Source organism: Panicum hallii, chromosome 2 (assembly GCF_002211085.1).
Source record: "Panicum hallii strain FIL2 chromosome 2, PHallii_v3.1, whole genome shotgun sequence".
NCBI classification, from domain to species: domain Eukaryota; kingdom Viridiplantae; phylum Streptophyta; class Magnoliopsida; order Poales; family Poaceae; genus Panicum; species Panicum hallii.
Window position 1 is genome coordinate 42283936 of NC_038043.1, and position 15487 is coordinate 42299422.

At 45.2% G+C, this 15487-nt stretch overlaps 1 protein-coding gene and 1 pseudogene across 1 annotated transcript; both read left to right on the forward strand.

Annotated features, from left to right (window-relative positions):
- Positions 1-561: 561 nt before the first annotated feature.
- Positions 562-4565, forward strand: LOC112881074 (annotated as a pseudogene).
- Positions 4566-6244: 1679 nt separating this feature from the next.
- On the forward strand, positions 6245-11138 carry LOC112883307 (cleavage and polyadenylation specificity factor subunit 3-II-like). The gene is made up of 13 exons (XM_025948591.1): positions 6245-6538; positions 6628-6814; positions 6934-7006; positions 7388-7505; positions 7622-7695; positions 7822-7958; positions 8458-8521; positions 8956-9021; positions 9201-9270; positions 9361-9465; positions 9806-9947; positions 10057-10153; positions 10361-11138. The coding sequence occupies exons 1-13, from the start codon at positions 6514-6516 to the stop codon at positions 10883-10885; spliced, it is 1683 nt and encodes a 560-aa protein (XP_025804376.1). The 5' UTR covers positions 6245-6513; the 3' UTR covers positions 10886-11138.
- The last annotated feature ends 4349 nt before the right edge of the window (positions 11139-15487 follow it).

Here is a 15487-nt window from a genome sequence, read left to right on the forward strand (position 1 = left end):
GTATCATAGGAAAAGTGTGCCACGTGGACAGTTTTACCCGAATCTGACAGAAAGCAAGCAATAATGAAGAAAAAAACAAAATAAGAAGAAAGAAAAGATACTACATCGAGCAGCATGCTAACATGTGCTGCAGCGAGTCCAAACATTAATAATATAGTAGCAGTGTAATGTCCACCAACATTAATAATATACTAGCAGTGTAATAGTTGGTTGATGGATTAAAAGTAACACATAATAAAAAATTAGTAGACAAATAGATATTAAACTTCGTGCGCTAATTAATATTAGACTGAATTTGTCTCACCAAATTTTCCAGACGATGAATTATTGATTGGCAGCACACGCGACGTATAGCTTCCCCGAAGAACGCCAGGGCTTTTAGCTGGTTGCTCGGTCAGCCCATTAGCTCGTTGAATTTGGGCTATGATCCGAACAGAAGTCGCGACCGGCCCAAGCTTCTACGGCCCACCCACCTAGCGCAGGTGCGGCCGCGCATGCCAACGGGGCGGCACGCTGGTCTGTGACTCGCGCGCGCGCCGCGGGCGCGTCCGCCGCCATAGGCTCATCGTCGCCGCGCCGCCACCGCCCGCCGAACGCTCGCCCGTCCCTCGCGCTGGACCTCCAAGCAACAACAACAATCCCAGATACGCGCCGCACAGGCATCTGCCGCACCGCTGGAACCCTCGACCCGTCTCTGAAAACCCCCGCGCCCTGCGCCGTGCCGTGCCGCGGCGGCCGGCAATGGCCTCCATCGAGTGCCTCGTGCTAGGAACGCGACGCCCGCCTCCTCTCGCTCCCCAGGGCACCGATGCGAACCGCGCTAACGTGTCCGGGTGGATGGATGCAGGGGCGGGTCAGGATGTGGGGAAGAGCTGCGTGGTGGCGACCATCGGCGGGCGGCGCGTCATGTTCGACTGTGGCGTGCACCTGTCCTACAAAGGCCGGTGCAGCTACCCGGAGTTCGACCGGGTCCTCGACGCCTCCGGGGCCACCGACTTCACCGTCGCCATCTCCTGCGTCGTCATCACGCACTCGTAAGTGTGGCATACTGGCATTTCCTCTGCTGGTGATTTTCCGTCAGCTGCTAAGCTTCCCCTGTGCAGCCATTTGGATCGTATCGGGGTGCTGCCCTACTTCACCGAGGTCTGCGGGTACCACGATCCCATCTACATGACGGTGAGAGCTGACTACTTTGTAATTGTTGTTTGGGTTATAGATGGGGAAATTGTTATGTAAGCTTCGTTTGATTCAAGTAAATTGGGAATTTGGGGTTCACCTAAGATTATGGGAGTTCAGTTTTTTCTCTTCTTGACCAACTGATAAGATTTTGAGCTTGCAAAAGTCACTGTGTTAAGTGCTTGCTGGATAAGTCCTTATGTTAGATGTCTTTGTTGCTTCTGTGCTGAAGACTGTGCGGGATTGTGAGTTCTTTTTTTTTTGGGGTAGATTTGATGATTTTGTAAAATCTCAGCATGGGTATTGTCTTAAATTGAAGTATCCTTCATTATTAGCTCATATGCTCGGACTGGTTTCATCTTTGGTCTCTCATGTTCTTGTATCAATGATTTATATCTCTTCATGAGTGATCATTCCATAACTCTTTTCGTGATACCTCAAACAGTATCCAACGAGCATCTCCAACGGATTATTCATCTCTCATACCCTATATATTTTCTCTCTCCATCACCAATAACATTTTTTGTATTTTTGGCTCTCCACCACCAATAACATTTTTTGTATTTTTGGTAGTTAGTGCTGTAGCAGATTACTAAATGTATAGGGTAGAGAGTGGAATCCCTTACATTTGAGCAAGAGGGAGGTGTGTTTTAGCGATCACCAAAAATATTTGGATATTGGGGATGGAATTGGTAATCTGCTGGAGCACCTCCTATTACCAAAAGAACAGTTTTTTAGTATTGGGGGGAGAGAGATGAGTAATCTGTTGGAGATGTCGCTCCAATGATGCTGGAGATTTTCAGAAAGTAATGATAGACCAGCAATGGGGGGAAGGGCATTATAGTTACAAAGATATTCTGAGGTGTATGAAGAAAGGTAACCATAATTAAGGTTGGAATTTCTATCATTGGTTTACTTAAAAACTGGTGCTGACAAGAAGTATGCATGTCCGATAATCCTATTTTGCTTATAATTTGATCTTGCAGTTATACCATTGGACCTGAAGCAGACTGTTCAAGTAGATAAGGACCTTGTGATGCGTGCCTATTATGCTGGACATGTATGCTTCTTATGCTTCTTTATTGTCTAATATTCTGTTTAGTGTCCTTTGGATTATTTGAGTTGAAGTATTGATTTAGTTATCCGCTTTCTAATCTAGTAAAACCGTCATTCCAAATTCAAGGTCCTAGGGGCTGCCATGATTTATGCAAAAGTTGGAGATGCTGCTATGGTCTACACTGGATATTAGAATATGACACCAGATAGACATCTTGGCGCAGTGCAAATTGATTGTCTGAAATTAGATCTTTTGATAACAGAGTATAGTCCAACATCCAATTATAAGCATATTTTTCCTGTTTGATTGTTGCCTCAAGGATTTTAATCAAGTATGATGAATTATGCTGCACTTACTTATACAGTTATTTATTAGCACCACATGAGAATATTTTTTAACTTATTTTCATTGTGTGTTGTCTTGTTGATATCAGATCATGGGAACAGGTTTCCAGATTGATACCTACCTGTGGAAAGTGGACTATTGCCTGGTCCCTTTTGTTACCCAGATTATTCACTTGGAAATTATTTGGAATATAGCTCAGATAACTATATTTATTACCTATTATGTTGTTGAATTTAGTGTCTGAAGTTAAAATAGAATACGATGATTTGCATTTGTTCTTTGGTGTGACTTGTGATGGTATCTCAATGTTTTTACTCATTTTAAGGGGATAAAGAGCATAATTGTTGTGGGTATTTTTTTTCAGTGTAATACTATTAAGTACTAACTTCCATTTTTCTTTCTGCAGGTCCACATATGCTAAAACTACGCATGACTAAAGGTGTGCCCGAGAGAGGGAATTCTTACAAGCTGTATGTAAACCTGACTTTCCATCCTGCCTATACATTTTGGTTTTGTAGATTTTTGTTGCATTTGTTACTTGTAGCAACTATGCTATTCCCTAGCCTTGCTGACTGTCGTGTAGATTTTGTTTTTGCATGCTTAGTAATTTTCTTCTAGCACAATACCATCCAAGTAATTTTCGTCAAATATTTCAGTGCAACTTGTCGTTTTCAAAGGATGCATCTTTTTAAAATTCTGACATCTTAGACCAGAAAATATTCATCTTGACTGTACTAAACAGTTTTTCAGTGGATCTTCACATCATATAATTTTCTTTTGAGGAAGCTGGGAGGGAAGGCCCCCACATACATAGAATTTGTCTACACTACTTTACTTTCATCACTTGACCGTGTGTTTTCTATAGGTTGATGTCTGGCAAACCTACATGGATTGAGTTACACAAGGAAGCCCATATTGAGGTCAGATGTCAGGTTGCTTTTCATTTCATTTTATTCTTTTCTTTTTGAAAAATTATAGAATTTTATAACAATAATGAAGGAGATGACAAATAATTGGCTAATGCACTTGTCTAAACTAGTTGATTTTCTCATTCGTGTAACGTTTTGTTGGCCATGGAAAACCTTACCCATATGCTGTATCATTTTCAAATGTTCAAGATAATAGCTCTGTAAAGGAAACACGAAGTCAAAGGCTTGGGCTTTTGTGACGTTCATGGACATCTCTGCTGCTTCTCGCATGCATGTTATTGTCACATTAATATCCATTTCTCTTATCTGATTCTCTGAATTAATCTGAATTTGGTACCCAACTTCCACAACTCTTTTCACTTCTCGTATGCTATCACTTGACACTCAGTTTTTTCCTGTGCACGCCAGATCCATCAGCTAGCATTCAGTCCCACACTGGCTCCTAAGGGATCATGGACCTGATAGAATTCCTTTCACCCAAATATGTAATTCTCGTTCATGGTGAAAAGCCTTTGATGGCTTGCTTGAAGGAGGGTCGAATCTGAATTGGGGATGCCATGCTATTACCCAGCTAACGACGAGTCCGTCTCCATTCCTACAACCAGAACCACAAAATGAGCGCCACGGAAAGGTTCATTACAAACTGCGCAGGTGAGCAAGCTGAAGACAGTCTGCGAAGGTGGAAGCTAATTTGTGGAAGAAATATAAGCTAATGGTGACCGAAGGCTAGCCGAGGGCACCCTTCTGATGGAGAAGAGCAAGGCTCTGAAAATTCTGTGCGGGGATGAGCTTGTTCAGGTGCTGGGCATGGAGCGGCATCTTGTCCAGTATGAACCAATGGTTTCCTCCAGAATTGCAGCAGCTGGTTAGTTGGAATTGCAACAGCCAGCAGGCCGAGGCAGGGGAATGCAGCAATTTAGTGTGTGAAGGAAAAATGATCGAAAAACTGTACATACTGAGATTCTGGCCATTGTTCCTTTTCGTTTTCCGGAAATGATCAGACCATTATACAGAAGTTAAGATCGTGCTTCACAAAGATGTATATTACCCCCCTAAAATTCAATGAGATTTAAATGTAAGCTCTTGTTGCTTGACACACCCTGTTCATGCATGAGCTAGTGCACAGTACAGGCGATCAGAAACGAGTCATGAAATAATTCCAAGCAACAACAGCTAGAGCAAAGCACTTCGTTTCAAACTGCCGTAGGTTTGGAATATACTTTTTTTTTAAAAAAAGATAGTAGATTTGCAATACTTAACTCACCGCAGTAAAACAAAAACCGGAACTGCCGAGCAAAAAGTAGGACACAAGAGGGGCCATACCATTCTACTTCCTTCAATCCAAAATTTAGGTCATTTTAACTTTCCCAGGTGCATAGCACTATAAATCTTGATATACGTTATATCTAGATGCACAACAAGTATTATAAATCTAATTAAACTAAAATAATTTATATTTTGGAACGGAGGGGACAGGTTAAAATGAAACCAAAACATATATCACATCAACATGACAATTTTTTTGGACAAACAAAATTAACGAACTATTTGTAGTACGTTTTGGTTACGCCTTATGTATTGATGACCAGAGTACGATCGATCAAACAGGCCAATCAGCAACAAAAACAAAAACAGATCCTACGCCTCAGCATCCTGCTGCTCTAACTAAATTCTATTTTCAGTACACTAATCTCTTGCCACACAGTATATAGAAAACGAAAGCTATTACACGAGACAAGAAACATCCGGGCAATCGTCGGCAGACGCTGCAATGCCACATCATTCATACACCCCGCTGCACATCGTACTGCTGCTGCTGGCCGTGGTACCATCGCCCACCGCCCCAGTTCGTGGTGTTCCAGGGCTCGAAGAAATCCCAGGTGTTGATGCCTCGGAGCTCGGAGTCCCAGGCGCTTCTACCCAATTGGCAGCGTCAATAGAAGCCACCAAGCTGGTGCGCTTCAGGTCGTAAATCATCCACTCCTGCTTCAGCACGAGCTCCGCGACGTCGCCTGGGAGGTTTCCCAGCACCGGCAGGAAACCGTACTGCGCGCGGTGGAGATCGCCGGCCTCGAAGAAGACCGCGAAGCCGTCCCGGATCCGGGCCCCCCTGCCGATCGCGTCGAAGCAGAGAGCTACCAGCTCGGCGATCGGCTTCGCCTGGCCTAGGGCTACCTCCTTCGCCTTTGCTGCAGCAGGCGTCTTTAATCCCGAGAGACGGATCAGTAGCGATAGGTTCGCGTGCTGGAGCCGGTTCAGAATTTCCAGACATGGTGCTGGGTCGAGGAGGAACTCCGAGGATTGCGGTTGGGGCTGCGGCTGCGGCTGTGGGTGGGAAGAAGCAACGGGTGCGCCGGCAGACCCCTCGATATGTGAGGCGGCGCCGATGTCGGCGTCGCCGGCGGCGGGCGCGGATAGAACTGCGCCCTTGCTGGTCCAAGGCCTCTTCTTCGGTCTCTCCCCTGCCTCGTCGACCCCCATCTTCTTCCTCTCCTGCCTCACGGTGACACGAGAGAACGGCTGGAATCGTAGCCCTAGGTGGCGTGATGTGACGGTCATGGTTATGCAGCGTCGTGATCGAACGGGTACAGTTCGGGATGCGGATTGGATCAGCCCAGACTACCGGGCTATGCCTCTTGGGCTGGGCTGCCAACAGCCCTCTACGTTGAGTGGCCCAGTGGCCTATAATTCCTTAGCCGGCCCATACCCACCCCTTTCTCGGGCTTCTTCTTGCCTCTAGGTGACTCGGAGGCAGGCGGGCGGCGGCGGTCCCGGCGGCGGCCGCAGCGGTCAACCACGTCTTCAACCTCCCTCGTTCTCCAGTCTCCAGAGCCTCTCCACCGCCATCCCCCGCCTCCGCCCCACGGGCCACCGGCCCCGCAGTCGCCGCACCTCCACGTCCCCTTCCTCCGCCGGCGGCTGTCGGCGGCTGTCGGCGTGGACGCACCGCCCTGACCAACGCCACCGCACCGCGCCGCCCTCTGCGAAGCACGGCGGCGGCGAGCGATGGCAATCGAATGCCTCGTCCTAGGTACACGGCAGCGCCGTCTCCAATTTTTTCCAAAGACACGGCTCGATTAGACCCGCACTGACGCTGCGCGCGCTGGGCTGCGAGTGCAGGGGCGGGGCAGGAGGTGGGGAAGAGCTGCGTGGTGGCCACCATCGGCGGGAAGCGCGTCATGTTCGACTGCGGCATGCACATGGGCTACCACGACCGCCGCCACTACCCGGACTTCGCGCGCGCTCTCGCCTCCTGGGGCGCGCCTGACTTCACCAGCGCCCTCTCCTGCGTCGTCATCACGCACTTGTGCGTATGCAGAAAAATGCTTCACCCTGTCTTCTTCTTCTTTTTTTTTTTGGTCCTGGCGATTTTCTTCAGCTTTCACGCTCGATTGGTTATGGACTCAAGAAGCTTGCTCTGTGCAGCCACTTGGACCATATCGGGGCGCTGCCCTACTTCACCGAGGTCTGCGGGTACCACGGCCCCATCTACATGACGGTGAGCTCTGACGAACATTCGGTTGTTGTTTGGGCTATATTGTGGCAACTGTTTGCTTCAAGTAAATTGAGTTTGAAGTTGGATTGGTTCGTTGATGTTTGGGCTTACTGCGTCTGAGCTAGGCAGTACTGCTAATTGCTTGCTTATGAATCTCAGATCATTGCTATTTGTGTTCCATCGGTGTCGACTTTGAATTCGTTAAATTTGATGATTTTGCCATCCTTTAGTTATGTAGGTACCGTTAATGATGTTGCATAAGCTTTTGAGTTATAATATGCTTGGCTCTTTGTCTTCCTTGGTCTCCCCTGTTCCTGTACGAAGCATCTATATCTGTTGATTATTGATATTCACCCCATAACTTCTGTCATGGTCCTCAAGCAGTATCCTACAAAGGCTTTAGCTCCATTTATGCTGGAGGATTATCGAAAAGTAACAATGGATCAGAGAGGGCAGGAGGAGCAATATAGCTATGAAGATATTCTTAGGTGCATGAAGAAAGGTAACCTTAGTTAACTTTGCAACTTCTATCACCAGCCTACTTACAAACTGATGCTGGTGCAAAAGTAATTGGAATATATCATAATTCTCTTTTGCCCGATGTACTTGACCTTTCAGTCATACCATTGGACTTGAAGCAGACTGTTCAAGTAGATAAAGACCTTGTGATTCGTGCCTATTATGCTGGACATGTATGTTCCTTATACCACTTTTTAATCATTCCATAGTATGTTCCCTGTTCTATAAGTTCTATAAAGTGAAGTATTGATTTAGTTCTCTGCTTTCTAATCTAGTAAAACCATCATTCCAAACTCAAGGTTCTAGGGGCTGCCATGATTTATGCAAAAGCTGGAGATGCTGCTATGGTTTACACCGGGGATTACAATATGACACCAGATAGACATCTTGGGGCTGCCCAAATTGATCGTCTGAAATTGGATCTCTTGATAACAGAGTATGGTCCAACCTCTAACTATACACATGTTTTTTTCTATATAGTTGGTGCCTTTACTTTGATTTTTAACCAAATGTTGTTGTGAATTGTGCTGCATTACATCCATTGGCTCTTTCTTATGTCTTCGCACCACAAGGGCAAGGGGTTATGCTCTTGTTTGACTTCGTTGTGTGATTGCATTTGTTGATACCAGGTCTTGGGAACATGTTACAGACTGGTAACCACTGTGAACCTATTGCTTTTCTCCTGTTGTTAGCCAGTGTGTTCACCTGAACATTTAGGATATAGCTGTGAATTATCTATATAGTCAGTTATTACTTATTATGTTGTTGAATGTAGTTTCTGATACTAAAATAGAGTACATTGAACCTGCATTTGTTTTATAATTGTGGTGGCATCTTATGTTTTACCGTTATAATCAAATTAATAGCACAATTGGTGTGTTGAGTTTTTTTCCTCTGTACATCATGAAGCATAAAGAGCATTTTTCTTTATGCAGGTCCACATATGCTAAAACCATACGTGACTCGAAGCATGCCAGAGAGAGGGAGTTCTTAAAAGCGGTATGAACATGTGAGCTTCTATGCTGCCAATATAGAGATTTTGTCGTTTTTAGTTGCACGTGTAGCCATAATTGTTTTTCCAATGGTCGACTGTTAAGTTTTTTGATTGTACATGCTTAGATTCTTCTGGCACAATAATACTCAGGAAGCGTGTCAACGTTTCAATCCTACAACCATGGTTTTTGAGGTGTTGTGGTATCCTGTGTTATTGGGGGCACACCTGGACACTGAGATGGCAACTAGGCGACAAGGCGCTAGGACCTTTTGGTGTCCTGTGGTGTTAGGGGCAAGCTTGGATGCCTAGGCAACACCTTAAAAACCATGAATACTATCTTTGGCCCCAAAACATATTCATTCTGACTGTATTAATCCGAATCCTATGCACTGTACATATGTTGAATTTCAAGGCTTAACTGAATATATGTTTTCTCTAGGTACATAAATGTGTCTCTGGAGGGGGTAAAGTTCTGATTCCGACATTTGCTTTGGGAAGAGCTCAGGTACCTTAGTTCTATCTTAATTCAACTTTATGAATTATGAGACAAAGTGACGATTAACTATTATCGCTAGTTTAATTAAATGAGCAGTTCCTCTGAGAAGTAGCCCTCTGTTCACATTTTCCGTAAATTGAGTGTCCATTTAGGACGTAGGAGTGACACTGTACAGTTGTGTATTTCAGGAGCTGTGTATGTTACTGGATGACTATTGGGAGAGGATGAACTTGACGGTACCTATTTACTTCTCAGCTGGTATATGTGGTTTCTTGAAAGTTGAAGCCCTATTCTTCATTTTGTATTTTCTGCTTTATGTGAAGTCATGTTTGTTGATATATTCTATAGGTTTAACCATTCAAGCTAACATGTACTACAAGATGCTTATTGGATGGACTAGCCAAAAGATCAAGGATAGCCATGCAGTGCATAACCCATTTGACTTCAAGCATGGTATGGTTGGGTTCTTCAAAAGCTAATCCATCCACTCCTATGTAGAATAAAGATAAAGTGCATATGATTGTGCTAAAACATCTAAATATTCAGTAGATTATTAAATAAACTTACGATTTATTTACATTTTTGTTATAGTTTGTAACTACACAACAATTGAATATCATGTGCTTCTACTTATTTTATTGTTTTTCTGATGAAAGATATTTTTAGCCAATCATAATACCGAGAATAATTGTTGCTATTTCGATTTTGTTAAAATAGGAGATTTTGTCTTTGATTTATTATTTGTAGTTCTCTTGTACCCGAATAACAGAAGCTTTTTTGTTTCACATTTCAGTTTGCCACTTTGAGCGTTCATTCATCAACAACCCTGGTCCCTGTGTACTTTTTGCAACACCTGGTATGATTAGTGGTGGATTCTCCCTTGAGGCATTTAAGAAATGGGCGCCATCAGAGAAGAATCTGATCACACTTCCAGGGTATGCCCCATACCTTTCTTCTTTGCAACATTTTTTCTAATATGGTAAATCATTCTTATTCATACCTGCGACCTTTACCCTAGATGCCACCTTTCTATTACCCATGCAGATATTGTGTTGCTGGAACCGTTGGTCATAAGTTGATGTCTGGGAAACCTACGAGGATTGATTTAGACAAGGACACCCATATTGATGTCAGATGTCAGGTTGCTTTTCACCTCATTTTATATGTTACAGAAAATTGTACAACTTTTTAAAAATAATGTGAGGTGTCAAAAAATGGTTAAGCAGAATCTTTTAATCACTAGTAAATTTACTCAAAAACTTGATAATTAACCCCTGGGGTTCTTTTCACTTCTGATATGCTATGCCCTCACACTGAGCTGTTTTTCCCCCCTTAATTTGTGCACCAGATCCATCAGCTAGCATTCAGTCCTCACACAGACTCCAAAGGGATCATGGATCTGACTGAATTTCTTTCACCCAAACATGTAATTCTTGTCCATGGTGAAAAGCCTCAGATGGCTTTCTTGAAGGAGAAGATCGAATCCGAATTGGGGATGCCGTGCTTTTACCCGGCTAACAATGAGTCCGTGTCCATTCCGACAACCCACAATCTCAAAATGAGCACCACTGAAAGGTTCATTACAAGCTGTGCTGCTGAGCAAGGTAAACAGAGCCTGCGGAAGCGGAACCTGATTCATGGTACTGGTACATCAGAAGTCAATGTCACTGATGAGGGAGAGGCTGAGGGTGTTCTTTTGATGGAGAGACACAAGGCTCCAAAAATTTTGTGTGAGGATGAGCTTCTCCAGGTGCTGGGCATGGAGCGGCATCTTGTCCAGTTTGAAGCAATGAGCTCCTCTAGAATTGAGGCAGCTGTTGAATCGGAGTTGAAGCGAGCTGAGGCAGCCGATTTAGGTAGTGAGGAAAAATGAGTAAAACTGTGCATGCTGTAATTTGCCCCCTACTCTTTTGCCTCCGCCCCCCCCCCCCCCCCCCCCCTAAAAGGTCGGGAGTCAGGACGCTATACACTGTTTATTTCTGAGATGAACCTTTTTATACCATTGGGAGGTATACCAAGAGGCATACTACCAAATTATAACTTGAGTGGTAACAGATTGTTGTACCTCCCTATGTATAGTTTTGTGGTACCTCATGCCAAGGATGCGTCGTATATTATCCCTAGAATTTTAAATCTGTGCTCCTGGTGCTTGAGCAACCTTGTTGATACATGGGCTGGTGCAGGGCAGGATGGATGAGGTCATTTCTGTCAAGAGCGTGATCTGTAGCGTGTCATAAAAATGATTCCAAGCAACGTCAGGTCAAGAGCAAGGTACTTTTTAAACTGCCGCAGATTGTTGCCGTGCAAGATCGTTGCCATGCGTGTGGCCGGTCATTGCAAGTTCCAACCGATCTAGCCGTCAAGATTCAGCGCAAGAGCTATCTGTATTATTCCTGAATGCTGAACAAGTCTAACTTCAGTCATACACTCTGTAGCTCAGAGGATTCGTTCCAAACTACGTTTTTCTCTAGGATTTATGCATGGGACATTCAAACAGTCGTCAGTCCACTCCCGAAATTTTGAAGCCTGGACCCGTGATCTTTGTCGTACTACAAGACATGCGACCTGATATGAATATGTAGCCGGGATCTATGCATGCTTGATGCTTGCAGATCCCAGGTTGCGTCAGTCTAATCCGTCAAAAACGCTTTCTTCGTCCGCGGCAATGTCGCGGAAGTTAACATCATCAGCTGGCCGGCTCACGCTCAACGGTCGTCGGTCGATCGTCTCCATCGTCTGAACGATGGATTAGCTCTCTCTCTCTCTCTCTCTCTCTCTCTCTCTCTCTCTCTGCATGCTATAAGTAGACACCATGGTTTTGAGCTTTAGACGCACAACAACCTGTTACTCACAGCTCGAGCCTTTAGCTAATCATCAGCATTCAAAAGGGCAGCTCGATCGAGAATTCGAGATCCATCCCTCTCGACCGATCGAGAACTCGAGCTAGCTTGCTTGTCGCACGCACGTCCTGATCAAGATGAAGGGAGGAGTGAGAGCAAGAGGTGCGGCTGGAGTGGCGGCAGCGTTGCTTGCGCTGCTGCTCGTCGCGGCGTCGTCGGTGCATGCCGATGCCGCAGCCGCGCCGGCACGGCGCTTGCTAGGAGCTGATGGCGCCACCATGCAGCCGGCGGTGGCGGCGCCGCCGCCGCCACCACTCCAGGTGTCCGTCAGCAAGGCCGCAGGGCCTTCTTGCGGCACGAACGACCCACATAATTCTTGCCCTCCGCGTTCCCACGCGCCATAGAAAGCGAGCTAATAGCTACGACCTAGACGTGCTGCACACACTCTTACTTCCTGCATATAAGTAAGGCATAAGCATGAATATTTCGACGAAAGAGTTTGTTTAGCTTGAATAAGTTTATTGTTTGTAGTAAGGTGGCAGGAAGTAGCCGCGCGCGAATACTTTGACAGAAGTACGTGGATAATAATTTGTTCATTTGAATTATTACCAGTTATTTTGTAATTATAATAAAATAAAGAGCAATCAGCTATTGATTTGGTTTAACTCCTGGGCATATAAGCTCGATCTTTTGTGTGGATCGGATGAGTTGGTCGATACTGTTCTGCGTTACTTACATGAACCCGTCTGCAGCTGTTTCACAAACAAGCCAGTCCCCAATGTTTTTATTCCATCATTTTTTTAGAAACACACTACAAACGTACACATCTTTATACTCTTTCTTAAACGAAATTTGTATTTGTCCTTGACTCCTTGTAGAGATGGAAACTGTGGAACCACAGTCACCTAATTTAACGTGTTTTGAGTTCGGAGACCAGTTATATAAACTTTGTAGTTTCGCTATACCACAAAACATTTAATGTTACCTTTGGGCTATTTTACTAAGTGCAGTGACACACCGTACTATACTAACACTATACATTTCCAATTTCTTTTATATGCCATATATAGTTTTATTAGAAATTGTTGTCACTGATTTTTCCGTTGTCGTCAGGGAAATTATTTCTAAGTGCTAAATTAATCAGTGTACAATTTTTATTTCTCTATCTCACTAGCCCTGTCGATTATTCATTATCGAATGAAAATTCTCAATTCTCTACGGCGTCTTTCACTATAATAAGAGAAAAGTATGGTTTTTTGCCTATTTCACTAGCAGTTTTTAACCATTAGGAAAATTCCCATCTCTAGTAGGGTAGTTAGAAAAAGTGAAAAACCATTAGCCATACAAGAGAAATGCTGTCATGCGTGCATCTGTGCATGCGTATTTCGCTAAATCGATCTGGCCAATGGGGTTAGCTATATCTCTAGGGCCATTATGTGTAAAGAAAAATGAAATGTGCAACATTATGGTAGAACAAAATGTCAAGCCGGCGGACTAGTTGACTTGACCCTAAGGGCAGTTCTAATGCAGAAACTATCAATTAGTTTCTATGAGTGCCATATCAGCAAGAATCTACCTCTAGAAACTACACTACACAATGCTACGTTGGTCTGTGTGGGTCTAAAATTAATTCTATCACTCTCCGGCGTCTCCGCCGTATCATGTTTTTTCCTGTCTTGAGTGCCCGAGCGCCGTTGCCGCGGCCGCCGGCGCTTCGCCAGGGCTTGCGAGCGGCGGAGGAGGAAATGCAGGTGGTTGTTCGCCGGGGCCCGTGCGGCCAGCCAGTGGCGAGGCCATCGCCGGAGGCGGCGGCATGCCCCCTTCAAGCCGGCGAGCCCTGCATCTTGCTGCTTTTCTCTGCTTTGCATTTGGATTGAGATAAGAGCATCGATCCGCTTTGCTTTGAGGGAGGAGGCTTCAGCTAGTATCTACCGCTCTTTATTTATTTGACATGACGAGAGATGCTGAAATTTCCTCTCTGTTCTAACACATAAGCTTGCACGCAAGCATTTGACATGACGAGAGGCGGGCAGGAAAAACTCCACGCCGGCGAGCAGGCCGCAAGCTCGCACCCAGCCTACGCAGCGAGCTCGCGCGCAGGCTGCGGCGAACAGATCGACTGCGGGAGCTCTCACGCAGACTGCGGCGCGTGCAGCACGGGCGGCCAGTGCGAGCTTCACCAGCGGCTGCGGCCACGAGCTCGCACGCGGGCCACGGCGGCGAGGCTTGGGGCCTCAGCGTGGGCGGACAACTCAAGCTCCGTGCCAGCAATGGCTATCTACGAGCAGCCGGCGGCAGCGGCGGGCTCAACCGAAGCGAAGGCGTGCATGCAGTGGGCCCCACGACGATGGAAACGAAGACTCACCCGAGCGCAATTTGGCTCGTTTCTTCACTTCTCGAACCTCGCGTAGACGTGGTTTCTCCTTTCTCTCTCTTTCCTTGTTAATTTGGTTGCCACCTCGTCACAATGCTGACATGGCGATACATTAAATGGTATAGAAACTACATGATGTGGAGCATGAGCACTGCCCTAAAGGTAAAGGATAATTATATTGAAGCCGTCTAATAGGCGATATTATGCAGTGACATGTCATCTTGAGACGACTGAGGTTATAGTTTTTGTTGTCTCAAAGTATATCGTATCCTCTAATTTGTGGAACGGAAAAGAAAATATTATGAATAGTATGACAACAACAGCTCGTACAATAGTGAGTAAGCGGTTTCATAATCCTTAATTTTAGTCTATAAAACGGTTATTTCGTGAAGCAACTACTTCGTTCTCTCTCCTCCACATCATAAAAATTCCTACATGGATTTGTATGAGACAAGCTATAAGATCACTGATGTGTAACAATATACTTGTCCTGATAGAATGTATGTCAACATAAGGCAACAAACCTCCGAGTCAATCCACATATTTCTTTTGGCGTGGAATGTCTACAGCCGCAAAGCTTCATTGGCTGAAGGGACCACAGCCGCTTGAATGTTCTACAGATCGTTCGTACAAGTCTGTACGGAACTCAAGTAGTCAGCAAGAGTGGTGCTGCAAACGACTTCATCAACCAGACCGTATTCCGCAGTTCCAATCCATATAGTAACTTCACAGGTCTGAATACTCTTCTTCTTAATAGAATGGTACGCAGTTCTTCTGCATATTCTCTCAAAGAGAAAACAAGTCTGAACTCTGAATTGAGAGAGCGAGAGAGTTTTGCCGACTTGCCATATGCGGTTATGCACCGTTTATTGGCCAACGGACACCTTTAGGCTTTTACATATCGCAGGCTGGTGGCCCCCCGCCCTGCTGGATCACTGAGCCTGAGCTCGGCTAGCTGATCCATCTCAATATCAATATCCATCGGTACAAAAATAGTTTGCAGGGATGCTCCGTTTTTTCTCTACGGACGGGTCAAAAGATCCTGGCATCTGATCCGCCCCTGAAAAAGTATTTTTAGGGACCGGTGACGCCATCATCCGTCTGTATAAAAGGACATCAGGAGCAGGTGACGCCACCATTTGCTCCTGAAAATGGTGGTATTTCTAGGGTGGGTGATGACGTCACCTATCCTAAAAATATATTTTTAGGGGTGGGTGATGACGTCACTCATCCTAAAATATATTTTAGGGGCGGGTGATGG

Bases quoted from the DNA above. Each gene is read 5' to 3' on its own strand.
- LOC112883307 (XM_025948591.1), top strand. From the start codon at position 6,514: ATGGCAATCGAATGCCTCGTCCTAG. The intron at 6,815-6,933 runs GTGCGTATGCAG...TGCTCTGTGCAG, and splicing joins TGCGTCGTCATCACGCACTT to CCACTTGGACCATATCGGGG. The intron at 8,522-8,955 runs GTATGAACATGT...TGTTTTCTCTAG, and splicing joins AGAGGGAGTTCTTAAAAGCG to GTACATAAATGTGTCTCTGG.